At 39.0% G+C, this 26,762-nt stretch overlaps 4 protein-coding genes and 1 long non-coding RNA gene across 5 annotated transcripts in view; 3 read left to right on the top strand and 2 right to left on the bottom strand.

Annotated features, from left to right (window-relative positions):
* Positions 1-24,040, bottom strand: part of LOC148905375 (uncharacterized) — a 24,647-nt gene extending 607 nt beyond the window's left edge. Inside the window, exons 1-2 of the long non-coding RNA XR_016121709.1 lie at positions 23,909-24,040; positions 19,396-23,074 (exon numbers count right to left, since the gene is read on the bottom strand). This is a non-coding gene — a long non-coding RNA (uncharacterized LOC148905375). The remainder of the gene's footprint in view (positions 1-19,395; positions 23,075-23,908) is intronic.
* LOC116308606 (monocarboxylate transporter 13) lies at positions 288-7,359 on the top strand. The gene is made up of 5 exons (XM_031719067.2): positions 288-1,524; positions 3,388-3,556; positions 4,548-5,119; positions 5,524-5,893; positions 6,290-7,359. Exons 1-5 carry the CDS (start codon positions 1,492-1,494, stop codon positions 6,757-6,759), a joined length of 1,614 nt encoding a protein of 537 aa, XP_031574927.1. The 5' UTR covers positions 288-1,491; the 3' UTR covers positions 6,760-7,359.
* On the bottom strand, positions 3,320-10,650 carry LOC116308608 (uncharacterized). Its single transcript, XM_089039987.1, has 2 exons — positions 5,117-10,650; positions 3,320-4,993 (listed from the first exon to the last, which is right to left on the bottom strand). Exon 1 carries the CDS (start codon positions 10,589-10,591, stop codon positions 7,337-7,339), a length of 3,255 nt encoding a protein of 1,084 aa, XP_088896113.1. The 5' UTR covers positions 10,592-10,650; the 3' UTR covers positions 3,320-4,993; positions 5,117-7,336.
* LOC116308605 (uncharacterized) lies at positions 11,565-17,238 on the top strand. The gene is made up of 9 exons (XM_031719066.2): positions 11,565-11,762; positions 12,541-12,630; positions 12,925-13,042; positions 13,321-13,499; positions 14,170-14,388; positions 14,917-15,327; positions 15,664-15,831; positions 16,484-16,763; positions 16,991-17,238. Exons 1-9 carry the CDS (start codon positions 11,687-11,689, stop codon positions 17,109-17,111), a joined length of 1,662 nt encoding a protein of 553 aa, XP_031574926.2. The 5' UTR covers positions 11,565-11,686; the 3' UTR covers positions 17,112-17,238.
* Positions 18,006-26,762, top strand: LOC116308602 (uncharacterized). The gene is made up of 11 exons (XM_089039988.1): positions 18,006-18,332; positions 19,415-19,570; positions 20,012-20,144; positions 20,437-20,615; positions 21,258-21,473; positions 21,976-22,377; positions 22,948-23,097; positions 23,924-24,197; positions 24,497-24,618; positions 24,929-25,169; positions 26,162-26,762. Exons 1-11 carry the CDS (start codon positions 18,200-18,202, stop codon positions 26,325-26,327), a joined length of 2,172 nt encoding a protein of 723 aa, XP_088896114.1. The 5' UTR covers positions 18,006-18,199; the 3' UTR covers positions 26,328-26,762.

The raw sequence follows: 26,762 nt of genomic DNA, 5'->3' as shown, positions 1-26,762 counted from the left end.
AAGAAAATTTAAATACGTTTCTTTCAGCTGACTCACAAATAGCGGGCACCTCTCGAAATTTCGAAACGGAATGGCGCATGCGCAACTTGTACTCAATTCAGACGAACTCCATTCGATCGGATTATCGTATTTTTTTAAAAATATTCGATCATTCTCCTTAACTATTTGTAATACTTTGTTGTTTATAATCCAGAAATTCATTTGTTAAGCCTTTTTTAGTTGTTTCGCCATTGCGTGCTGATAGGCGGAATTTGAATATTAATGACAAAAAAAAAACTTTCAGTTTATATTATAACGAACTGGTTGAACGAGCTTAACATTAAAATTTAAATACCACAGACCACAAACATCCATAAAGAACTGCAACGAGACAATGACTTAAGAAACCTTTCTCGAAAAGCTAGTTTTTTTTTGTGAGCACGTTCACAGCCGGTAAGTAAGTCGACTAAGGTCCAATTCAGAAGTTGAACGTTTGCAGTGTCGAATCTGTTTTCCTTTGAGACCAGTGGCTAAGTAAACGTATAGAGCTATAATACTACAAAAGACGAGATAACTAGCTAAAAACTAGTGTGAACTGCGTCGGTGTTTCTAATGAAACAGTAATGATAAAAAGGTAAATTATACACCGTGAAAAGATAAAAAAACGACGACTGCTCAGCGCCAGGCATACTTCGACTAGATCAAAGCAAAACAGCTCTAGACCTCAGAGGCAATTAGATTCAACACGGGAAACGTTCGACGTCTGAACTGGGCCAATTTATATCTTAAATCAGATCTGAATTCGGGAGTAAAGAGTTCGCAAGTTAATGGAGTTTTGCAATGTTTCCAAACATGATCTCTATAGTTTTACTGAAGGATTTTCGATCAATATTATGTATAGAGACAATAAAATGTCTGAAACTCATAAGCCCTAGAAGTTTCTGACGTCGTTTGAACTCAAAGACCATTTTAAAAGGTCTGACGAGTGTAATTTGTATTTTAATGATTTCTCTGAATATTCAGGAGAGTAGAAACCTAGATAAACAAAAAAAAAACAAAAACAAAAACAAAACAAAAAAAAGAAATACGAAAATTACGGAACTTCATTCGGACATAACAATCGATATCAGATATCTTAAATTCTGCTGACATCATTCGACAAGAACATAACAAAATTATACGCAGTTGGTCAGAACTAAGAGCCATACAACAATAGAATTTAATATATGCATATGATTTGCGGGGTATTCTATAGTTGAATATATATTTTATAGCTATATTTTTTTTTGTTTTCTGTGGGAAAACCTGTAATGCAGAGTTTGTATTGGTACTGATTGCTGCAGACATGAATTACACTAACGTGCATCATCTTCGACTGGTTTACAACACGGAATAATAAATTACTCCAAAGGTCGTCTAACGCTATTCTAGCGCAACCAGGCCTATCAATTTAAGAACAAAACACTATTCGTCCAGACAATAATTTCCCTCCACAGGAAACTCAAATGGCCTATGTATGTATATTATCAAATCATCTACTTAAAGGTACTTTATGTGCACCGTTTAGTATAGGAAATCGCACGATCTCGAGTACAATTCAGAATTTATAGGTACGAGTGATGTTTTGACAGTTTTCAAAATTGGACGAGGCATTAGTTGAGTCCAATTTGAGAACTTTCAAAACATCACGAGTATCTATAAATTCCGAATTGTACGAGAAGATTGTGCGATTTTTACAGGAGTTACATTCAAACAGATATCATTCATGGTCTCTTAAGTCAAAATAAATTGCCAGTCATCTAATCTGCTTATAAGGTAAGGTTTAGGTCTTAAGCTTTATAGTTGCAATTGCAAACAGTAAGAACAGTGGCCCAGCTCCTCCACTTTTAGGTATACTTCACAATTTGTAACTACAGTAAAGTAGTTAGCTATCCATAAAACAAAAGCAACAACGTTCATCAAAGTGAATGACCTATGAAGGGTTTATTTTGGGTTTATCGAATGAAAACAGTACACTGTTGACTAGAGGGAACGAGAATGTTTCCAGATGGATTCGAGAATGTTGTGATCAGGAACCCCCACTTTTTCCAAACCGCTCTCTTTTTTCCCAGTAAGACTCTTGTATTTATATAGACCCTATTGTCAACCAGCTCAGTCTGATCTGTTTTGATGATTTTTAGGGTTGGTGTGCCTTGGAAACACTGTTGTATTACTTTAGGTAGTACTTGGCTGCCACGATAATAAGTATCGTAAAAGATAAACCAAGATAACTAAGATAATCTCTTCTCGAGAAAATACAAGAGTTTCTTTTTTGCAAGAGCTGTCTTTTGATTTGCTTACATCTCCAAAATGATATATTGTCCGTCAAGTGATCTGTTTTGACGACTTGTAAGGTTGGCAAAATGTCTTCAAAACAATTTGCATTTCAAGCAGTTTTAAATAAGAAAATAATAATACTGAAAAGAAGACACACTTTTCTCAAGAAAATGAGAGCGGTTTTTTTTGCAAGAGTTTTCATGAACTGTTCTAAATAATTTTCAATGGACTATGTCTGTTTTTATGATTTTTAGAGTTTGCGTGTCAGTGTCATGTTAAACAGTTCGTGACTGTGTTTCAGTCTTATTATCAAACAAATATCATGGGGTCTCAGCCGTTATGTAAATTATATAAAACCAATAAAGGACAGCTTTTTCCCTCTGGGGGGAGGGGTGGGGCAGGAATGGCTCTAAAACTGCTCTAAAGTAAGATTATAAATTTTGAAACAGCGGGATCTTCCGATAAAATTAATTAATCTTGTTGCATTCCCCTCTACTTGCTTAGATTCCTATATAAGATATTGCATAATATTCGAGTGAACATTCATGTATTTGAATAACTATCTTCCATTTTTAAGGCTTTTATGGTTGCGAGGTTAATTTGGAATTACCATAGCAACCATAGGATGGCAGAAGTGGTTACTATGGTAATGATATATTAACATCAACAGTAGCCAAATAAACTTTGAAAATTCTTATTTTCCATTTCATTTGTGAAATGCCCTCGAGTATCATCCCGCTGAAGTATTTCTCTATTACCCAATAGAGGCTTTGCATCATCACGTGATGGTAGCCATGAAAGGAGGCACAACAATAGAGTCTTTTCTTCCTAAAAAAACTGAATTCTTTGTCGCGTTAATCAGATTAGACCAGATTCCATTGTTCCTGCCTCTTTGTCATGGCTGCTATCACGTGATGGTGCAAAGCCTCTAGACAAATCTTGAACACTATTTACACCTTCCTCCCCCTCCCCACCACCAGCTTCCTATCAAGATTACCCACCTAATGATAAAATATCATTAATATGTGATAACTTGAATGATGCTTTAGCTTTAAATAGACTATAATTTAGTGCTGCACTTTATCTTTTTAGTTTTCTAGTTGGACAAGAACAATGGAAGGAAAACTCGATGGAGGTCTGAGTTGGGTCGTCGCTTTTGCAGCTTTTTTCCAGCAATTCGTGATGATGGGTAGTAATTACGTTTTTGGAGCGTTCTTCATTGCACTGTTGGATGAGTTTAAGGAGAGCAAAGCAATAACTGGTAAGATACTTCGCCGGCATAAAACTTAGAAAGTGATGTTACTTCAGGAGTGTCACAAGTTGTTAACTTTTATAAATATACAAACAGACGAAAATCTTTCGCACAAATATAGAAAGAAAATTACTCTTTACTAATATACAGACGACAATCTTGGCGGCACGAATATTAAGAATAGAGTGTGTGTAATAGTGGAGCGAATGCTGAAAATTGAAATAATTATCGACGCATTCGAGCACTACTTATTGTACGAGTATATCATGAAATGATTTTTACCACTGGTCGAAACGTCTATCAACAATTATATAGAAAGAATGAAAGCTGATCGTAAATTAATAGTTGCAATAATCATAATCAGCTAACAAGTAAATAAAGAGAAGAAAGGCATCATTTTACATTAACCATTTAAAAAAACCGCAAATTATATTGTAATCAATTATGCACGAAAAAACCTGTTAAAAATAACAAAAAAGGATTTAGGAAACAGGTAGATTTAGTGTTTCTTTTTATCACTTTTATGCATCACAATTAAGATGTTTTTTTTTTTTTTTTTTTGCTACAAAACGTTTTACTGTCGTAGCGAGATTTCTTTTCGCAACGCCTGCTGTTAATATGTTCATTTTTTGGATATGATCCATTACCTATACTTGCCCCAACGATTGTCTGCATAACAGTCCCCTTCACAGTTCCCTGCGCCATCTTGAAAGGTAGCTGTGTCTTTATGCATAGAGACATGTGAATAATTGTCCAAGGTGTTAAAAAAAGTCTCTATCATTGCCTGCTCACCGTTCGCCTCGCTTCGATGCAAAGGCACAGCTACCTTTTAATATGGCGCAGGGAAATGTGAAAGGGACTATTGCCTGCTTGTCTGCTTGCATCGTCGCCTGCCTGCTTGCATCGTCGCCTGCCTGCTTGCATCCTCGCCTACCTGCTTACTTCTGTTTTATACCTCGTGACTAATTACCTCTTTACACTTGCCTTCCTATTCTTCTAGGATTGGTCGGTTCATTGGCATTTGGCCTATCGTTCGTATTGGGACCAATAACAACGATCATATGCCATAAGCTTGGAAACCGTGTTGCCTTATTTATAGGCAGTGTCTTCTTCAGTCTTGGGCTTCTCTTAACATCTTTTGTAGATGACCTGAGCCGGATGTTTCTGACATATTCCGTAATGGTTGGATTTGGTGGAAGTCTGTGCTATTACACATCAATATTGATATTGAATGAATACTTTTGCAAGCGTCTTGTTACTGCGAATGGTTTAACTTTGTCTGGATCTGGCTTGGGTACACTGGCTCTTTCAGCAGCAGTGGAGCATTTTTTAGAGTTACATGGATGGAGAATTGCTTTCCGAATTCTGTGTGTCTTTTCGCTTATTCAGTTTGTATCCTGTGGAATTCAGTGTGTAATTTCAGCACCCATAAAAACAGATTCTGCGCTGAAAGACAAGGTGTCCAAGAATAAATTTATTGATACTTCGTTGTTCAAGAACAAAGCTTACATTGTTTGGGTGTTTGTCATTTCTATGGTGCTGTTTGGGTTTTATATTCCTTATGTTCACCTGGTAAGGACAATATTGTTTTCTTTTCCTCCATTTGCTTCTCCAACTCTCTCAATCCTTCTTCCTAGCTCCTTCTCCTTTTCATTTTCCTTCGCCTTCTTCTTCGCCTTCTCCTTTGCCATCTCCTGCGCCTTCTTCTCCACCTTCACATTCTCCTTCTTCAACTTCTTCTCCTTCAACTTCTTCTCCTTCGGCTTCAACTTCTACTCCTTCTTCAACTTCTTCTCCTTCTTCAACTTCTTCTCCTTCTTCAACTTCTTCTCCTTCTTCAACTTCTTTTCTTTCTCTTTTTTCTGCAAGGAGAAGGGTACATCCGATTTTTCATTGACATATGTCAATCATCCATGCCCTTTTTGTTTTCCCGTCATCTGATGTTCTAATGTTATGGTTTAATTTATGATTGACAGATCCGTCATTGTCAAGATCTAAACATTCCCAGGAGTAAAGCCGCCATACTTGTTGGTTACTTGGCTATTTCATCAACCATTGGCAAGATTATCACGGGTAGAATTGCAGACCACCCACGTGTTGATCGACTCATTTTGTTTCAATTCTTCTTATTAGTATGTAGTGTTTTAACAACACTTTTTCCTATCATGACATCGTTAGAGACTGTAACGATATACTGCTGGTTATTCGGCTTCCAGGAAGGTGGTTTTGTAGTATTGATTGCAATTATCACTGGAGACATTGTTGGTAAAGAAAAAATGGCGTCTGCTTTTGGAGTATTGTATGGCTTCAGCTGTATACCTATGATGATTGGCCCTCCTGTAGCGGGTAAGTTAACAAAACAGTACACAGTATTTTGCTTTCTCGTCGGTCGTACCAGCCAATCAGATCCCAGTTATTTTCTTGGCTCTGAACTTTCAATCAATAGACCCCTTGCATGTGACTTCAAAGCAACTCAATTTGGAGGATATAACGATGGGTTTCCAATTCTCAGGAAATTGAAATTCTTTTGTTTTTACCTCCAAATTGTGCTGCTTTGACGTCACATTCAAGGGGTCTATAAGGGAACCTCGAAATATTTTCTGCATGATACTAATTGGATGGTTTTTCTGTCCAATCCAACTAACTTTTCTTGATAAGTGGTGTGCAACCGCGCGGCAACATTGTACTGCAGGCTCAATACTCATTTACTTTCGTTGCAATAAATCTTTATTTTTTCCATAGGAATGATGTATGGCATATCCAACTCATACAACCCAGCTTTCTTCATGTCCGCTGCCTTAACAGCTTTAAGCGTTTGCATTTCGTTCTTGATCCCAGTCCTACTCCCTCAAGAGATCATCGAGAAATCGAGCATGCGCAATACTGCCGAAGAAATTCAAATGCCTTCGACCGGCAGCAGTACTAACAACAACTCGAAAAATAGTTCTGTAGATCAAGAAGCAGGAATAAAACTAATTGAAACAAAAACAAAAAATGACGGGGTTTTTATGGAAAGATCTGGAGCAACACGAACGTTACGGAAACGAAACAAAAATGAAGGGACAACTAACAGACTAAGTCTGGACTTTCAGCTTTACTTCTCGATGGAACATCTTGTAAGTCAGAGAGACAGCTTGATAAGCAGCTTCTATTCAAGAGAAAATCTTAACCATCCAGCTCCAGTTCCAGAAGTCAGAGAAACAGATGTTTAACGCACATGATTAGTTTCGTAATAATTCCAGATCCGGTATAAACTTCCAGATTCTTGATTTTATGGGGGCAGGGTCAAGTTTTTCTTGGCGAGAGAAGCAAGTTTATTAGGCGTACCCAAGTGTCTGTCTTGCTTTTCGAGTGCTCCACAGATCCCAGGGTGTTTATATCACAGCACAGAGGCATAAGCAGTCGATTTATATTTTTATATATTTTATAAATGATTTTTAAATGAATTTATGCGAGCGTGTCTCTGTTCTCTGATATAAATATGGTAGCCAGCCAATCAGCGTGCGCGTTATATTTCAAATTTTTTTATTTATTTTAATTTTTAATAATAACAATAATCTCTAATCAATAATTAATAATTTTTAAATATTTATACATTTTTTCAAGATTGTAAAAAACGAATAGAATTTGTCCATTATTTAAATATGAATATGTTAATATATAATACTTACAAAGAAGAAGGAATTATAAGATGAAAAACTGACTAATAAGGAAAATTGAAATATATATTAAATATATAACTATGTATCTTTATCTAAAAATCTACGTTAATAAGCTAAAAATCTAAATTTATAAAATGGCGCTTTCAGCAACCTGAATGTCTAAGTCTATGTTGTTTATATCATTATAAGTTCTTTTTATAGTCCTTGAGCCTCGTAGACATACAAGTGCAGATCTTAACAGAGAGAAACAAGTCTTGGCCCTAATCCATGCCATTGTTTTGTGGTACTCTTCACCTTTCTTTCGGGCTATCAGTTCAGCAAGCCTGCTGTGATATGTTTTGCATTCTTTACTCATACCTCCTGTTGTACAAAAGACAAGGGGAGTAAATGTTCCATGTTCGATTTTGTTTACTCTTTCGGTGTATTTCCGCTTCTTGTCATTTTCATGTAGCTTGTAGATTTTGGGTAGATCTAGATCTTTGTACGTGTCTGCATTTGGGTGACAAACCCTTACGTCAAAAAAGGCAGAACGTTGCTTCTCCCAGAAACCTCGTGCATGGATGTCAAGTCTTGCGTCTGCAGCTTTGTTTGCTCCTTTGCTTAGTTTCTCATCTGAGATTGATTGTAACAAGGGCTCAATCTCTACGTCGTTGCATACTGTGCTAAGAAGCTCAGCCTCCAGATTGCGTAATTCGTTGTGACGTTGAATTACGAATCCACCACGTTTACATATCATTGCGTGATCGACCGAGAAATCTTCACCACATACACACTTTGATGGAATGTCTCTGAAAGACCAATTATAACGGAGACGTAAAGCGTCTCTAAATTCTCTCTTGTTCAAGTCGAATCCCATTTCCTTAAGAGGAATTACAGTTAACCAGGTTGATGCTCCTTTCTCTGCGGCTAAGTCCAAGGATCTGGCTGTAATCTTTGGTAGACTTTCCTTCAGGCTTTCAAACGCATCTTTGGATGCTTTTTCTTTCTCAGTGTGACATTTCTGCTTTGCTGTTTTCACTTCAATTTCATCTGGCAACTCGTGAGACTGGGAGATAATCTTCTCCACAAGTGGGGCACTTACTTTGACTGACGATGAGAATTCATACTTTGCGTCAATACACGGGTTAGTAATACCGATACCTCCATATCGTGTCGGTAGCGATAAAATCTTGCGATCATCTTCATCACAATCTTTTTGTGTCATGGCGGGTATAAACACGTCGGAGATGGCAGCTTCTAAAGGTTTCAGTAGGTCTGAGATATCTGGAAGTGTGCGAAGAAAGTACGTCCAGCGATGTTTTAAGCCAAACGTGTAGGCAGCGTAACAGGCCTGTGGCTGTGATAGAGCAAATTCTGCTAATTTGGTGATCTCGTTCACCCAGTTGTCAATCTTTTCCGTGACGTACTCGTTTAGAAACGATCTGGAACCAAGAACTGCACCAAGATGTTTGTGCCCCTCAACTGTTACATTAATGGGTGTATCCTTAAAAGTTTCTCTGACGATTTCTTCTTTTGGTGGCTTTACTATAACCCAGCACTTCTTTGCGTTGGGGAAGTACCCAAGATCTGGTCCGTACTGGTTAAGAGTGTCCCACCATTTTTTAAGATCCGCTGCTTTTCCTACACCACTAGCGTCATCAGCGAACCAGCATTGCTTGGCGTCAGAAAAAGCCTGCAATGTTGTAATAAGAGGCTGCATACTCAACGCGTACATACCCATAGCCAGTGGGTCACCTTGTGTTGTTCCCTCAGCTGATACGAGTTCTTTCCCGCCTGTGATGAATAATCTTGCTGACTGTCTGTACGAGTTGATGGCATAAACTGCAATAATAGGGCCAAGGATTCTGATGTTGTGCAAAGCAGCAGCTCTGTTTAGTGAGTTGAAAGCATTTGATGCATCAATAAGAAGTACGGCATCTGTGTTATCTGCAGCAAAGATAGTATTCATTGCGTGAACTGCAGCTTCATTCCCTGATCTCTGGCCTGCACACAATTGGAGAGAGCCACTGGTCTCGATGACGTCATCCTTTGACACATTCATTACGCACTTTCCAATGATTCTTCTGATTACCTCTCCAACTCCAATGGGTCTTACGCTGCCTTCACCTTTGTCAAGCGGTATCAAACGACTTGCAACTAATGCCTCTATGGTGGTGGGATCTACATATGTTGTACAGAGGATCTTTGTCATTGTGGCTAGTGCTTCACAAAGCTTTGAGGAGGATTGCTTGAATGACTTACAGGCAAGAATTCTTCTGAAGCCATTAGCGTCAATACCTGAAGGGCCACCCGAGCCTTTAGTTCTCAGGGCTGCTTGTCTGATCATATCACCGTCTATCTCACTATAAATTGACTCGGGTATCTCATCATCAATTGGGCCGAATAGCAATGATCCCAATTTCGCTGGCTGTGGTTCAGGATGCTTCTCCTTGAGTTGAGTCATGACGTCATCTGTAAGTGGTAATATGCCTCCGTTTGTCGATTCATTTAAGAAGCGCAATGCTGAGTTAATTTGTCCTTCCATCACAAGTTTTGCAAAGACTTTTGATCGATCAGGTGGACATGTGGTCTTGTGTTTCTTCATGCGACTTTGAATTATCCTCCCCTCGCGAATTAATTGATTGAGCTCACCGACCTTCCAGAGTGCGAGACGTTTCGCCAGAATGCGCTGGTTTTCTTTAGCTTTAGACTTTTTATTTGGCTTTTGGAGACCCACAGCCAACAGAACAAAGGCAGCTTTTAAGGCAATATGCCGTTTGTCAGAGCACGCATTCCAATCATCTATGTGTAAAGTTATTTGATCGATAAAATCTCTACCAGTTATCCCATAAGGAACTAAAAAGACATTTCTCCTCCAAGTTGTTATTTCGTTGTAAGCTTCTAGTATGGCCATGGTAGGAATATTAATTTCCACGCCTTCTAAATTTTTACCCCAGCAGATTGTAGTTTGTTTGTTAATGTTTGTATATAATGGAAGATTACCAGGCTTACTCACGCTTTCAGAAGAACAATCACTAATTGAAATAGATGTACATGTATTCTTATCGATCCATTCAGCGTTATCTCTTGGGAGAAGATTAATGTTTGTAATATTCAAATTCGTTGATGGATTCGGTTGACTAGATACATATTTAATTTCGTTCTCGTATTCTATAGAATTTTCTTGTAAAATTGAGATATCAACTGCTGAAGAATTTAGTCTATTTGATGCAGCTTGCTTTTCCTTTGGGTTTTTATTTCTGGATCCTTTAGGTCGACCTCGTTTTCTCGGTTCCACTTGCGTGATCGTTGACTTCTCATTGACAGGTTTTCTAGGTCTTCCTCGCTTACGCTCAGTTTGGCTGTCATTCGCAGAAATAAGGTCATCTTGGTTATTTATCATCTTTCCAGCTTCTCCAAAATAAAGTATTACGGCTTGGATAGTTTAGTTTAGATTCATTATGTTTTAACTGAAGAAATATGGCTCCTTTGTAGGAGCTCCAACGGGACGTCCTTCCTGCACTGCCTCCAAACGCAATTATCAAATATTTTTAAAATGTTTATAAAATAAACAGCATTCAACACCAATCAGACGCCTTGTTCTATTTAAGATTTAGAAACTTATTTCAAAACAGGAGCATTTTCAAGTACTGGGGTAACTGCGACCTCCCCTTACATTGGCTGTTAATTTTTAACGTTCATGGTAAAGGAGGGACGACTTGTCTTGGTAGTATGTCGAAGTGACCCCTCTCATAATAAACCCCCGATTCACCTCTGTAAGGAGGAAAAGCATTTTCTTGCTTATTTGAGATTCGTTTTTAATAACACATGCATGGTTGTCGTCAGGATAAAGAAGGTGTTAGAGGAAGTAAGGCCAAGTATAAGAAGTTCTCACTCGGTTTGGAGTGTCATCTTCAGCCTCGTCCACACGTATCCGGATTATTTTGAAAACTTTTTTTCTAGCGATTTTTTTAAAACGAGAAAAAAATCCGTCTTAGAAATTGTGCGAAAACGTGTTAAAAGAGGAGGTGGGGGACTGTTAATAAAGTTCTTTCTCTTAAGAGGGTTGGCGATAACAAAGCATTACCCATCAGCCTCTCTTTTTATATTAACCAAAATGGTGGATGTTTCATTGTTATTTATGTCTCAAGGGATTTTGAGTCACGTGGTCACATTTATATTATTCTATATTATCCTACATTTTTCTATAGTTATATTTTTATATATTTAATGTATTTTGGAAAGTTTTCAGTCCATCAACAACTCATTATATGAGAGCAGAATGTACATTAGTCGCTGGCAGAATCACGACTGACCTTCACCCTTTATCTAGATGAAACAAACAGCAAGCACGTACTTATATCGTATTATATTCCAGGTCACTTTGGCTCAGAACCAAGAACAACGGCAGTACTGACCAGTACTGTTCTCGCTACTAACTTCTGTAGGTTTTTTGAAGAACTACGACAGTCTATATCTAGAATCAATTCAACGTACTATGGTTTCTAAGTCTTCTTCCGGGTTATACACATTCTTAGTGTGCATTGCCACGGCAAGTTTCTTATTCTTGCAAGGTAACATTTACGAGAACCAAAAATTAGTATTGTAATATGATAAAATTCCTTTCCGACGAGAAAAGGATTCCGTCTATCTTTGCAGAATAAGTAACCGAATTGTGAGAAGAGAGTCATGTGAATGAAATAACCATCATGGATTTTATTGGTCGAGAAAATCATTAGTGCAATTTTCATAAACATGCGAACTCTGTGCATAGGAACTGTACGCTGAAATTTGGTTTTTCACTGTCGTCAATCAAACCTAATCAGTCGGTACCATTCACATTTTTGACTGACGACAGCAAAAAACCAAATTTAATTTCAGCGTGCAAAGCGGAGACACAGAGTTCGCACGTTTATGAAAATTGAAGTTACCAATTTCCTCCAGTTTTCCGTGGTGGCATGTCTTCTTAGGCTGCGTCTTACACGTTACTGAACGAACTTCTAACCCGTCAAAAAATTGCACCTTTAGGGGTTCTGTTCACACGGGACTGAGCTATCCGGACAAAAATTCGTACGCCTAGCCGTGCAAATGTGGATCCAGATCCGTGTCAACAGAACATATTTATAATTTTTTTTATACAATTAAATTTAATATTTCCTCAACCTAAGAACGCTAATATAATACCTTTAAACAGAAAGTAGATTCATCATTGAATTTGACTTTTAGTTTTGGAGATATATTTTAGGACATTATATCATATTCAGTACACGATTAAACATCTAGAGGTAGTGCTATAGGGTATCCCCACTCCTCCCTCCAGGTGACAGTTGTTTTCACTTTATCTCGCTTTAGTTTCAGGCTCGATGAACGATGCAAGCGATCAAAAAACCGTTCAGTTGTGGCCTGGTGGGAAAATCCCTTACCTCATTTCGCCGGCGTTTGGTAGGTATGATGAATGAAGATGATGAGGAGCTAGTTGGCGATGGAAACAGAAATGTACATCGCCCTATTCTACCATCCTTTCTTCATTCTTATCTTCCATTCTATCTCATTCCTTTCATCCATCCTTCCAATGTTTCCCATTTTATCCATCCCTCCTTCCATTCTATCTCATTTATCCATCCATCTTTCCATTCTTTCCCATTTCATCCATCCGTCCATCCATTCATTTTTTAGAAAATTCCATCTCGATGAAGCGTACCATCTAACCTGTATTGTTTTTCCATGTGTCTTAAGGAAGAGGACGTCGTTACAAAATTCTTGCAGGAATGAGAGAATGGGAAAAAGTAACTTGTATAAAGTTCAAACCTCGCACAAACGAACGAGATTACGTGAAGTTTGTCCCTTCTTACGAGTAAGCCAAGCAATCATATCGCAAGCCTGCAACAGTCGTTCTTGATCGTACGCTCTGATTGTACGATTTGTCGTCGCAACAAGACTCGGCATCGTTTTTCAAATTGCGCTGTAGGTTACAAGCTGTAATGCTCCATGCAACGCCGTTGCGTGACAAATTGCAGAGAAAATTGCTGCGTATAATCGCGCCTTTAGTCATGCCATGACACTTAGATAAGCCCGGACACTGTATATTTCAGGGTATCGATAAAGTTTGAAGGTTCTTTTTGTTCTCGTTAGATGTAGTGCAGATGTTGGGTATGAAGGCAACGGCGTACGAAAAATCAAACTCGGAAGAGGTTGTTTTTATGGACCCATCTTGCTTCATGAGATTGGACACTTGATTGGTCTATGTCATGAACATAACAGACCAGACCGTGACAAGTATATTAAGGTCTTATGGCATAACATCATATCTGGTGAGTGAGGATAACGTAATGTCCGACGGGTGCTGAAAATCTAAAGGCGAAACAAAGTGATAGACCAACTGACCGACTGTTTGACTTTGACTGACTTTGACTGTCTGACTGATTGACTGATTGACTGGCTGATTGACTGGCTGACTGACTGTTTGACTGAAGAATTGACTGACGTAGTAATGATTCAGTCTTATGGTAGATATGAATGAAATCTTATTCAAATCAAACAGTTCCTTGTTGGTTGTTGTTAAATTCATAATTGTTCGTTTAATCATTTAATAAATATTTGTCAATAAGCCTGAAGCGAGATGACGTTTTACCCCCGTCTCTAGACAATAATCTTTTTCACATTGCTTTTGTTCTTTAATTATGACTATTGTTCCTGTATTCTCTAAGGAATCAAAAATTTTAATATGAAAGAATTTAAAAAACTATTATGGTATAGAGTCGGGGGTAAAACGTCATCTCGCTTCAGGCTTATTGTAACGCTTTTCATTTCCCTGATGGCCGAAAGCTCGGATCACATTTATTAAAATTTATGGTTGATAAAACGAACAAGTATGAAATCTTATTTGTTTACGCAAACATAAAATTACCCCAATCTGATGCACATTTACTGTCATTTCATAGTCAAACTGAAAGAGGTCTTAATTACGCCTTATTTTGCTAGCATACCGTGGTCATTTCCAAATCAATCGTCGATGGCATCCAGTGGCCATGAAGTTTCCCTATGACTATTATTCCATCATGCACTTTGGTGACAACGATTTTGCCCAGGGAGGTAGAACAGCCTTGCGGGCCAAGAACAAACAGATTCGTCTCAATTCTGGTATGAAGAGAATATCTGCCTTGGACAGCCTCAAGGTTCGAAGAATGTATAAATGCCTAGGTTAGTAATATCAGAGTAATATCATCATTAGTTAGAGAAGCATGAATGGTGCTGCGGTCGTTGGTTTGACTAACAAAACTCCAATCATATGCAAGTAGTGTTGGTTCATTCCCTAGATTCGAGGGTTTTTCTTCTTTCACCTAATTATCAGGTTTTTCTCCTTCAGTGAAACCTTACACGCTCAATCCCAATTCCATCTGTGAGTTAGCCATACCCTGACTTAGATCAGCTCAGAGGTTGTTTCAGGGTTCGATCTGTGAGTTAGCCATACCCTGACTTAGATCAGCCCAGAGGTTGTTTCAGGGTTCGATCTGTGAGTTAGCCGTGCCCTGACTTAGATCAGTCCAGAGGTTGATTCAGTGTTCGATCTGTGAGTTAGCCATGCCCTGACTTAGATCAGCTCAGAGGTTTTTTCAGGATATCAATAAAATATCTATCTATCTAGTTAGCCATGCCCAGACTTTAATCAAGATGATCAAGATGAAATTGATATTTACGTTGTTGATACTATTTTTAATCACGGCTTAGATTTTCCTGATTTTCCACGTGACTTTCATTGGTCACATGACGGGCGTATGATCAATGGCACAACCTGCCTCAAAATGGACGAGCCACGTGACCCTAACGGCTGGGACAACAACTACTTGTGCTACAAAAACAAATGCACAAAACCGCTGAACATCAAGTGGTCCCACAGCGGGCCCATAAACGGAATGTCCTGCACCAAAATCACCGACCAAAGGAAGCCCAACTCCACATCTTGGGACAATAACTATCTGTGCGTGCCATCAAACTCGCCTTACAAATTTAAATGGTTGCAATCAAAGCCGAGCCCTCAAGATAGAAACCGCTGTAGGCATCTCAACGAACCACGTGATCGTGATTGGGAACGAGGCTACCACTATTTGTGTGTCTCTTATCGTGAAACAGAGAAAATAGGTAAATAACGTCACTAAAATAACCTCTCTATATATCTAATATTATTAATATATTTATTGATATCGCAATGTTCTTAATCCTAATAAGATAATATTAACTTCACATGATATTATTAATTCAATGTTATTGATATTTTATATTATTAATCTGATATGGTGGATTTAATAAGATACTAATAATCTAGGTATTTTAATCAAATACTATTGATTATTATTATTATTATTATTAATCTCATAATCCTAAAATTTAATATAACAATTTAATTTAATTGATCTTTTATGATATTATTAATTTACATATTATTACTGATATTATTAATCTAATATTAATCGACAGATGGAGGGTGGTCTCCATGGGGTCCCTGGAGTAACTGTAGCAGAGAATGTAACGTCGGATTTATGTACCGAACCAGAAAATGTTCATCTCCCTTCCCAGCTAACGGTGGAAGGTACTGCCTTGGAAGAAGCTTGGAACGGCAAAAGTGTAATGCTTTCCCATGTGGAGGTATGAGATTCAAGAAGTACAATACACGCGAGCGAGCGCGTGCTGTGTGTAAAACTGTGTATAAAGCACGCGGGGATTGCCAGAACACTTAAAGTCCCCTTCACATTTCCCTGCGCCATTTCGAAAGGTAGCCGTGCCTTTGCATCGAAGGGAAACGAACGGTGAGCTTGCAATGATAGAGACCTTTTTTTAACACCTTGGACAATTATTCACGTCTCTAAGATAACGCAGGGAACTGTGAAGGGGACTACTGCAGAGCTGGACCCAATTTTATAGTTGCACGCAGCGAAGACGAAACGAGCAGCGGAAAGAGACTGGTAACAATTGTAACGATAAAATTGCTAGGCTTTGTGCTTTTGCTAGCACTTCTCTTTTGTTCTGTTAGTACAGAGATGGACCCACTTTCTTACTAACTTAATAATGGATATCTCAAAAATAAAAGGAAAGGCGCGCGCACGCGCGAAATACAAATATATTTTGACATTCAAATGAGGCTAACCCGGCGTAAAGGAATCTGCAGTCAAGGAACACAGCGGTATTTTACGAATTCGAAAATTCGAAAAAAAAGTATATCTAAGAGTACGTATCGTGGGTTTGGGAAAACTAGAAAGTGTGGAATTTGTTGACGATACTTATTTCTAATTTTTTGCAGGTTTTCCTAGATTCCCAGAAGACTTTTCTTACACGAACACCATTTTTCCCCCTAAAGGCCATTGTCTTCGCACGTATGATGTTCGTAACCACTTTCAGTGGTTGCATTACTTTCTCTGCACTTCACAGTCCAAAAATGACCCTGGTATCAAATGGTCATACTATCGGCGACAAATACCTGGCAAGCGTTGTACCAGGATATACAACCCTATTGAGAATAGGCGCCGAAGAGGAAGCTGGATGAACAACTACCTCTGTGTTCCCAAGAACTCGCCATATCAGTAAGTAATGTTACTTCTATTCCCCCTCTCGCCATTACCACGAGTATTATAACATATTATAATATTACTATCATCTTTCACTAAAACGTCTCATCACCACCCAACCACTTCCAAAAACTTTCTGTTGGGTAGGGGGTCAAAAATGATACACTCATTTGAACTAAAAACTCAAATTTTTTGAAAGAGTACTTTTTAACCGGAATATCTCTTTTGTTTGGTTTTTATAGCTTCGAGTGGTCTCTCAAGGGGCCGATAAAGGGTCTACCTTGCATGCGATGGTACGCACAGAATGGACGCAAGGGATGGGACAAGACATACTTATGTAACAGGAAACCAGTGATGAAGTGATGAAGTTGGAAGAACGCCAGTACAGAAAGTGAATCTCGTTTGATCCAGAAACACTTCCGTAAAGCTGGCTATTATAGTTCAATTTTAGCAAAATATATTGTCGAAATAAAGCAGTTGCTTTGGCTCACTTCTTGTTCTTTCTATTTTCTATTATTTCCAAGACTCGTGATGTAGAAAATCATATGATGCCTCGTATTAAGGGGGACTTGATATCCCATGGTGCACTAGATAATGTCGTCATGATAAATCCATTGATGTCTGATACTCATCATACCCCATGATGCACTAAGTAATGTCGTTATGATACTCATCATTTCCCATGATGCACTAGGTAATGTCGTCATGATACTCATCATTTCCCATGATGCACTAGGTAATGTCGTCATGATAAATCCATTGATGCCTGATACTCATCATTCCCCATGATGCAGTAAGAAGTGTCATGATGTATCCCATGATTCCTGATACTACGTGGTCATGACGCAATGTATCCCAAGATGCATTAAGCTATGTGTCATAATGCATCCTATGATAAGAGCCGGAGCGTAGACGTATCCTATGGTGCGTCAGTTTACGATGTCGTTGTCATAACCTATAAAGGATCCCATACGCCGAAGCTATTCCACGAGAGAATAGTGACGAAAACATATCCCACGATGCTAAGGGGTCCAAGCGCACCGCACGACACACCGGACTAAGGGTTCGTGACCTTTATCTACTCAACCTATCCCATGAGTCCAGGACGTAAAATATCCAATAGTAATTATTTCTATAGGAATTCGTGCTGAAGAGCGCAAGGCGTAGCGTCATAATAACGGTTGCCAAACAACACAGGAAACCCATAATCGGATATCCCCCGTAGCTGATCAAATCAACTTTCCTTAAACTCATCATTCCTAATAAGTACGTGCTCTTTTACAATAGCCATGAAGTATGTATTTAAAGTCATTCACAGCCAACTGTTCTTCACTATTACTTGGATAGCTTTACTGAAGACATCACTGCTGAGTCGTGGCCGGTAATAAATAACACACTGAAGAATCTATTCAACTTTGATTGTATCACGTTGGAGATAGAAGAAAATCAAAATGTTCGGACCCTGGTGGAGAGCTGCTGTTGTAATTTTATTGGTATCCTTGACTGATGCCGCGCTGGATAATCTCCAGAACAAGAGAAATGTTACGGCAATGGACGCTGTGGTTGAGGCCAATACCAAACAAGGTAGGAATATCATGGACTACTAAAGATAAGCCCTAGTGAGCCATAACACCATGGCTAAAAAGCTAGAAGAGACGTTATTAGGTCATCGATCCTATGTTAAAACAGAACCACTAACATAGGCTACTAGACCTGCCTAAAGTTTTGCACAGACAAGCCTCAAACCCGCTATATATTTTAGTCGGTTGCTTTTTGTTTTTCTTCTATGTTTCGAGGGTTTTTCTCAAAGTTCAATCGGTTTTTCTCTAGCCACTACAATTGAAACTTCATTTCGACCTGGCTTCGAGATTCCTGCCTGTGTGACTGATGTAATATGTTTTGCAATGAAAATAAGAATGCTTATATTTACACACGGATTCTAGTTATTGATCGTATTTGAGACCCAAACGCTGTTCCTTTTGGCGATTTTCTGCCGAGTAAAATCAAAGTCATATTAGCATCTTTGATGACTAAAAATACTTCATCCTATGAATCTTTTCGTACTTTTGTTTGACTCCGTGACTCTGTTATGTAATAGCAATTCAAGGACTACTTTTGTGATAATACTGTGACCCGACGTATTCTATTACACAACGTATCAGCAAAATTTCTTTGGTCACGTATCTTGATCTGATACCTATATCCAAAGGAAGGGGAACCCTTTTTGCTTGGGCAGGTTTTTCCATTTCAGAGCACGCGCCATGCCCCAGAGTATTTTTTTTTTGTTGTTGTTTTTTGTTTTGTTTTGTTTTGTTTTTTGTCCCATTCCTCGGTGCTGACCATAAGGAATGCGCGCGCCCTGGGTAAGAGATTGTTACAGGCCGTTCACACTGGCCTAAACTTGGCGATTAAGGCATTAATTGCAGTGCATTGTGAGATCGTCTCAGTGGACATAATTGTGTATTTTCTATTGACTATTTTGTATTTTCAAACATTCGCACATCCATTGCGATGTCAACTCGGCGCAATTTTCCCTTCAAGTCTTTGGAATTGCCTATTTTATATCTTTTTTGTCTCAAATCTTTAAATCGAACCTACCATTGTAAGTTACAAAAGTGACTGACTTATACATACTTAAGATACTAACCTTGGCACACTTGTTCTAGATTCCTTGACCAATGGAACAGATGACGTCACTGACGACATAATTTTACCAGCGATGACATCATCTGCTGGTTCCCAGGAGTACTCGGCTGCCATAAGGCCTAAGAGAAATTTGTGGCCGAACGGAAGGATTAACTACAAGATGAGCAGAGACATAAGTAAGTACAGACCTGTTTAAAATGGGCCGTGCTTTTCTCGATACCCTGAAACAACCTCTGGGCTGATCTAAGTCTCAGGGCACGGCTAACTCACAGATCGAACCCTGATACAACCTCTGGGCTGATCTAAGTCTCAGGGCACGGCTAACTCACAGATCGAACCCTGATACAACCTCTGGGCTGACCTAAGTCAGGGCACGGCTAACTCACAGATTGAACCCTGAAACAACCTCTGGGCTGATCTAAGTCAGGGCACGGCTAACTCACAGATCGAACCCTGATACAACCTCTGGGCTGACCTAAGTCAGGGCACGGCTAACTCACAGATCGAACCCTGAAACAACCTCTGGGCTGATCAAACTTAGAGCATCGCTGACTCACACATCGAACAATGAAACAACCTCTGACGTGAGACGGTAAATTCTCTCGATTATCTTGCAGCGCGAAGACCAAGCCACATGAGAATAATAAAAGCAGCAATGGCTGAATGGGAGAGGAATACGTGCATTCGTTTTATCAATAGAACCAACGACCCCGCGTATCGAGAATATGTGTATATCCATTATGGAACAGGGTAGGTTTGGACTATGACCATATGGAAATGTTAAGAGTTGATTGATAAGATTCCATCCATACTTCTGTGATTTGCCACGTACTCATCTCTCATCTACATATGCATCCATACATAAATACACCTTTTCTTTTCTCTTCTCTTCTCTTCTCTTCTCTTCTCTTCACTTCCCTCCATTAACTCGCCCTTTTATTCATCTTTCATCCATCCATCTTTCCATCCATTCATTCCATCTTTTCATCCGTCATTGTAGTGTATTATTCCAAATATTTACTATAGTTTGTTTGTTGTTTAGTTGTCGTGGTAGTGTTGGTCGATGGAAGGGCACGAAGTCACGCTTATCCTTGGGCAAATGGTGTGACAACTTTAAAGTTGTGTTACACGAGCTTGGTCACACATTAGGATATTTTCACGAACAAAACAGGCCTGACCGTGACAAGTATGTCACGGTTCTTTGGAACAACATTGATCCAAGTAAGCTAACAGCAGTGTCTTTTAGACCTCTACCTTGGGTGTAATGTTTTCACATTACAGACCAAGTGTCATTCCCTTGAAAATAAGATTCTTTGTTTGAGTTGTATTCATGTTCATGGGTCTTCTTATGTGCCACCTTTAAACAAAGAAATAATACTCTAGGGAATGACATGTGGTCTCCAATAAGGTTATATTACGCCCAAGCTAAAGAGGTCTTGCTACCTCAGTCAAATATAGATGACCTGATACACAAATGAGTATACTGTACTTCTAGTATCGAAGAAATAGAAAACGCGCGCGCGTGCTGTGTGCAGTTATAAAGCACGCGGGGGTTGGTAGAACACGAGAGAAGTGTTAGGAGAAGCACGACGCGTAGCAGAAAGCTTCTCGACACTTCTTGAGTGTTCTGCCAATCCCTAAGTGTTTTATAACGGCACACAGCACAGCAGGCAAGTTTTTTTTTTCTTTTATAAAATACAAATTACAATAAACGTTATTTTAGATAGGAATGACGCTACTAAAAGTGCGCGCGTGCTGTGTGCTCCCATAAAGCACGAGCCAATAGCCCATTCCGGTTCGAGGACGAATTGCTAATGAGTTCTAACCAATAATACACAACTCTCTCTCTCTCTTTGATTTTAGAATGGGCTTGGGCCTTCAATAAGAAAAGAAGAAGATTAGTCAATAGTCGTGGCATGCCTTATGATTATAACTCTATTATGCATTATGGATCACACCTCTTCTCTATCAATGGTAAACCTACACTCAAGTCACGTGACCCGTCAGTCAAGTATCTTGGTAACACTGGGTTGAGCTTAATGGACATCAAACAGACAAACATACTCTACAACTGCATTGGTGAGAAAGCTAGAGTAAAACTCTTTCACTATCGTCTAAACCTAACCTTCCTCCTCTCCTCTTTTTCTTTTCTTTCTTCATTTCTTTTTTTCTTTCTCCCTCCCTTTCTTCTATCCTTCCTTCCTTCCTTCCTTTTCTTCTCAGTTTCTTTCACATTTCAATTCCCATTCTCTTAACACCACAGCTTCTAATTCTCGTCATTAATACTTTTTTCAACCCCAACCTTCAAATTTTCCATTTCTTTTATTTCATTTCTCTTCTTCCTTTCTTATCTACTCTCCATCACATTTCCATCCGGATTCATGGTTTTAACCTCTAAATCCTTACTTTTTATTTTCATTTTTATTCTCACTTCTTTACATATCACTATAATTCCTTCTCTTACCTCCATTTTTTCTATCACTTTTTTTTTTTTTTTTTGTCCACTTGATTCGAAATCGTTAATAGTTTCAATTACTTTCTTGGCTTAATCTTTCCCTTCACACTTTCCATTTTTCTTCAGACTTTCCAAACTTTCCTAGGGATTTTTACTTCACGAAAGGAGGCAGCCAAAGTTCTTCACATTGTATTACCATGACGGAACCAAACGACCCATTATGGAAAAACACGACCATCTGCTACAACAAGGATAAGAGAGACATCCGCTTTAGATGGTCAAACTCTGGCCCACTACCCTCTATGAACTGCACGAACACGGCCATGCCTGACAGAAGATCCTACGCGCGTTTCTGGCAAGATAATTATATATGTGTACCGCGTGACAGCGTACTGAAATTTGGTTGGTCAGTTTCTGGACCAATCAAAGGGATGAAGTGTACAGGGATCAGAGTGCATGCTGGGAGTCCTTATTTGTATCATCTTTGCGCGACGCGCACGGACGAAAAGATTACTGACAATCAGAAAGGTACGGCTTTTCATGTGACTAGTTGGGTTTATTATTAATAATAATAATAAAGATGGTGGTGATACTTTATTCTTCACTTGACTCTGAAGATGACTTCCGCTCAGGTTGTCGAAACGTCAGTCACATCAAACGGCCCTTCTCAGGATTAAATCCACCCGGATTATCATAATATTTCGATAAACATTCATCCACCTGGGTTCAGACCGTTCTATACAATAATAATAACATTATTCTACTAGAAATAAAATTTGAGAGAGGTTCTACGACAAAATGTACTAAAAAGATCGTAATAACTATGAACATCAAACCCACTGTTACAGTGAGCACACTCAAACCGTGAACTTTTCCAGTTTCTTTGCGGCCATTTTTTCCTGATAGACTTTGTACTGTTTCAATCCCGCTTAAATTAGGCAATGAGTGATCAAAACAAAATATAATATTCAATCGATTGGCTCAAAAGATGATTTACAGTAAGCGTTTTGAAAAAGCGCAAAAAAAAAAAGGGTCCAAAGTTCGAGTGCCCTCACTGTAAAACCACGAGTTAAAGGAGCTCATATCATTTTTCCCTAGGGAGTAACTATACCTCTTGGTCACCTTGGCAACGATGTAGTAAAGACTGCGAAGGCGGAATACAAAGTAGATTCCGTGATTGCAAAAGGGGAAGAGTTTGTCACGAAAGTCTCGTGGACACAAGGTTCTGTAACAACCATAAATGCTTGAGTAAGTACAAAGATTCTTTGTTTGAGTTGTATTCATATTCATGTGTCTTCTGATGTGCAACCGTTAAACAAAGAAATGATACTTTAGGGAATGACACGTGGTCTGAAATGGGAACCTTTCGGACTAAGTAAAAGGGTCAATGAAAGAAATAATACTCAAGGAAATGACATGTGGTTGGAAATGGGATACATTACAGCCAAAGTAAAAGGGTCAATGAAAGAAATAATACTCAAGGAAATGACATGTGGTTGGAAATGGGATACATTACAGCCAAAGTAAAAGGGTCAATGAAAGAAATAATACTCAAGGAAATGACATGTGGTTGGAAATGGGATACATTACAGCCAAAATAAAAGGGTCAATGAAAGAAATAATACTCAAGGAAATGACATGTGGTTGGAAATGGGATACATTACAGCCAAAATAAAAGGGTCAATGAAAGAAACAATACTCAAGGCAATCACATGTGGTAACCCAAATAAATTTTAAGTTAAATTCACATATCACATTTCTGACGCCGAATAACAGATGAATTGAAGAATTCTGGATTCCAGACTGTTTTTTTGTTCACTCCTGATCATACACACACACTCGTATAAAGTAAGATATGTGCTTTAAAAGAAGAAAAAATACGAAAATTTGTACAGATTTTAGTGTTTAAATACTCAATGTGATTGGCTAATTTGAATAAATATTTGTCTGGGTGACCTTGGTTGGTGTCTTCGCACTGTAACATGGCTGCTATGAAAGCACTCTCAAGTGTAACTTATCTCGACTTGTAAATGTTCGTCATAGATTACATTTATTTTACCTGTATTTGTTTGAGGTTGGCCACATTGGCCTTCAGACTTTCAATACCATGTTGGGTACATCAAGCCAATACACAGTTGTGTCAGGATATTTGAACGCAACCAGTACACCATGTGGCTGAAGAACTGGTTCTGCTGGAAGATAATGAGAAGGAGAAAGTTAAAGATACTTTGGTCAGATATGAATGAAGTACCAGGAATGTGGTGTACCCATATTAGTGAACCTCGGGAGAAGAAAAACAGTGGATGGGATAATAACTACTTGTGTGTACAGCAAGATGCGCCTTATAGGTAACTTATCAATCCATCTCTCCATCCATCCATCCATCCCTCCCTCCAATCCATCCCTCCCTCCCTCCCTCCCTCCCTCCCTCCCTCCCTCCAATCCATCCATCCAATCATCCATCCATCCATCCATCCATCCACCCATCCATCCACCAATCCATCCATCCATCCATCCCTCCCTCCCTCCCTCCAATCATCCATCCATCCCTCCCTCTCTCCCTCCCTCCAATCATCCATCCATCCCTCCCTCCATTTCTTTAATCCCTCATACTAAAAGTGATCCATGTATTTTTTCTTTATCCCAGATTTCAATGGTCTTCTAATGGTACAATTAAAGGACAGCAATGTGTGAAGTGGATGGGAAAAGGAGGAAAGGATGGATGGGATGACAATTATCTCTGCGCTGATGAATACCCCGAAAAGACAGGTATATATAAATTGAATATTAAAGTCGTTTTGGTAGATGAGGGCTGGTCAAGGACAAAGATGGCTGCCCATGTCCGATGGGCGCCACCTTTCCACGGCCTAATCTTCTGCCATATTGCAAGATATTACCAAATTAACTAGCGTAGCTGGAAGATGGATATGTTATGGCTCTTGAAGCAAATAATGAGATATAATAAAAGAAGATGCCGCAATCGGAGTGTAAGCTAGGATCCCTTTTCGCTAGCAAAACCTTTTCCCCTTAGGTGCTCTTTGCTTTCATCATTTATATACTAATATTGTCTTCGTGTTAGCTTGTCCAGATGGTTGGGTGGTGAACAGAACAAAAACAAATGACTTCTGTTACCGTATGGAAAGTAAAGCCCTGACGTGGCCAGCAGCTCAAACAGCTTGCGAAAACCACAAAGCTAATCTACTGAGCATTCGAAGCCAAGAAGAATTCGAATTTGTCAAAGATAAAGTCCAGAAAGGAATGAGTGTTTGGATTGGTGCCAATGATAGAAAGACTGAAGGAGTATGGCAGTGGACGGATGGGTAATGAAAGGCTTATTGGCCTTACTGAGGTTGCGCGGAAAACTGGTAACAATTACGACGCGCGTTGAATCATGGGTTTGTTTAAGGGGACACAAATGTTTCAATATGTCTGAAAGGTTAGCAAGATTCAAAAACTAAAACTTGTAAAACGAAAGAGAAAAATAGCGTCCCCTAAAACATTTTACACAATTCAGCGCGTATCATACTGGGCCCGGTTGTACGAAGCCTGGATAGCGCTATCCGATGGATAAATCTTATCCAGTGGATAAATTTATTGGATAACAGTATATTGGATAAAGAGTCATCGGCCGGATAGTGCTATCCTGGCTTCGTACAACCGGCCCTGGTAACCAGTTTCCTGCCCAACTTCCGGAAATTGGAAGGCAAATATTGCATTCATATATCACATGTTCTCTTTGCTAGCCAATGCTTTGCGTTTACAATGCTAAATAGCTTTTACACTAATTGTTGCCATAAAGAACATTGCTATGCAATGGTACATACAAATCTTGCTATGCCACCCAAAATGATTTGCGTTGGTACCCAATATGCCTTACCTATCTTATGCAAAACGCTATGCGATATAGCGCACAATAACTTGCGATACCATGTAGTACCCATAATGCTGTGATAGATCTCATGCCTTGAATGGTACCCAAAATGCTATGCAAAGGTACCCATAATATTATGCCAAGATACCCATAATGCTATGCAAAGGTACCCATAATATTATGCCAAGATACCCATAATGCTATGCAAAGGTACCCATAATATTATGTCAAGATACCCATAATGCTATGCAAAGGTACCCATAATATTATGCCAAGATACCCATAATGCTATGCAAAGGTACCCATAATATCATGCCAAGATACCCATAATGCTATGAGATGGTATTCATAATGCCTTGAATGGTACCCAAAATACTTAGGTACCCAGGTACCCCAAATGCTATGCTATGGCACCAATAATTCGATCAATTACCTTTTCAGGAGCAACGTCACATTGGCCAACTGGGACAGCGGTGAACCGAACAACGGACAATATCGGAGGGACGAACATTGCGTCTTGTTGAGATTTGATGGAAAGTGGAACGACTTCCCGTGTGAGACATATCCCTTCTCCTACATCTGCAAAAAAATGATACCACGGATATAAATTGCTGGGTTTCAATCAGCTGATAAAAGTCTTTCAATCTCATTATCTGCTCCAAATGGTGGTCAAACACTGAGCACCATGTGCTGTCAACCAGAAAGAATCCTATTAGGCATTCCGAAGTTGAGGGAAAAACTGGGTCGATTTGGCATTGGAGTGCATTGTGGGGCTGTTATAGGAGATAAAATAGACACCATCTTGGAAATATTCCCATAAAACAGTCCCAAAATGCACTGCGATGCAAACTCGACCCAGTTTCCCCTCCATCTCGGAATTGCTGATTGAAAAATGATGAAATTACGTGAGCTGGAACCTAAAATACGTCGTTATTCCTTTCTTTATAAATATTTCTTGAAAACAGTGTACAAAAAGTATATATTTATATTAAGAAATGCGATAATAGGCAACAAGTGTATAATAAAGATGTTCAATCTTAAA

The sequence above is a fragment of the Actinia tenebrosa genome, unplaced genomic scaffold (assembly GCF_029948245.1).
Source record: "Actinia tenebrosa isolate PJP-AT-01 unplaced genomic scaffold, QUT_ActTen_1.0 PGA_scaffold7__59_contigs__length_16204524, whole genome shotgun sequence".
Classification (NCBI taxonomy): Eukaryota; Metazoa; Cnidaria; class Anthozoa; order Actiniaria; family Actiniidae; genus Actinia; species Actinia tenebrosa.
The sequence above is the reverse complement of the archived record's forward strand: the minus strand, read 5'-3'. Positions and strand labels throughout refer to the sequence as shown.

Excerpts from the sequence above, each read along its gene's own strand:
- LOC116308606 (XM_031719067.2), top strand. The coding sequence starts at position 1,492 with ATGTATGTATATTATCAAATCATCTACTTAAAG. Across the intron at positions 3,557-4,547 it reads GGAGAGCAAAGCAATAACTG|GATTGGTCGGTTCATTGGCA; the intron begins GTAAGATACTTC and ends CTATTCTTCTAG. Across the intron at positions 5,894-6,289 it reads GATTGGCCCTCCTGTAGCGG|GAATGATGTATGGCATATCC; the intron begins GTAAGTTAACAA and ends TTTTTTCCATAG.
- LOC116308608 (XM_089039987.1), bottom strand. The coding sequence starts at position 10,591 with ATGATAAATAACCAAGATGACCTTATTTCTGCGAATGACAGCCAAACT.
- LOC116308605 (XM_031719066.2), top strand. The coding sequence starts at position 11,687 with ATGGTTTCTAAGTCTTCTTCCGGGTTATACACATTCTTAGTGTGCATT. Across the intron at positions 15,328-15,663 it reads TCGTGAAACAGAGAAAATAG|ATGGAGGGTGGTCTCCATGG; the intron begins GTAAATAACGTC and ends ATTAATCGACAG. Across the intron at positions 16,764-16,990 it reads CCCAAGAACTCGCCATATCA|CTTCGAGTGGTCTCTCAAGG; the intron begins GTAAGTAATGTT and ends TGGTTTTTATAG.
- LOC116308602 (XM_089039988.1), top strand. The coding sequence starts at position 18,200 with ATGTTCGGACCCTGGTGGAGAGCTGCTGTTGTAATTTTATTGGTATCC. Across the intron at positions 22,378-22,947 it reads GATTACTGACAATCAGAAAG|GGAGTAACTATACCTCTTGG; the intron begins GTACGGCTTTTC and ends ATTTTTCCCTAG. Across the intron at positions 25,170-26,161 it reads GTATGGCAGTGGACGGATGG|GAGCAACGTCACATTGGCCA; the intron begins GTAATGAAAGGC and ends TTACCTTTTCAG.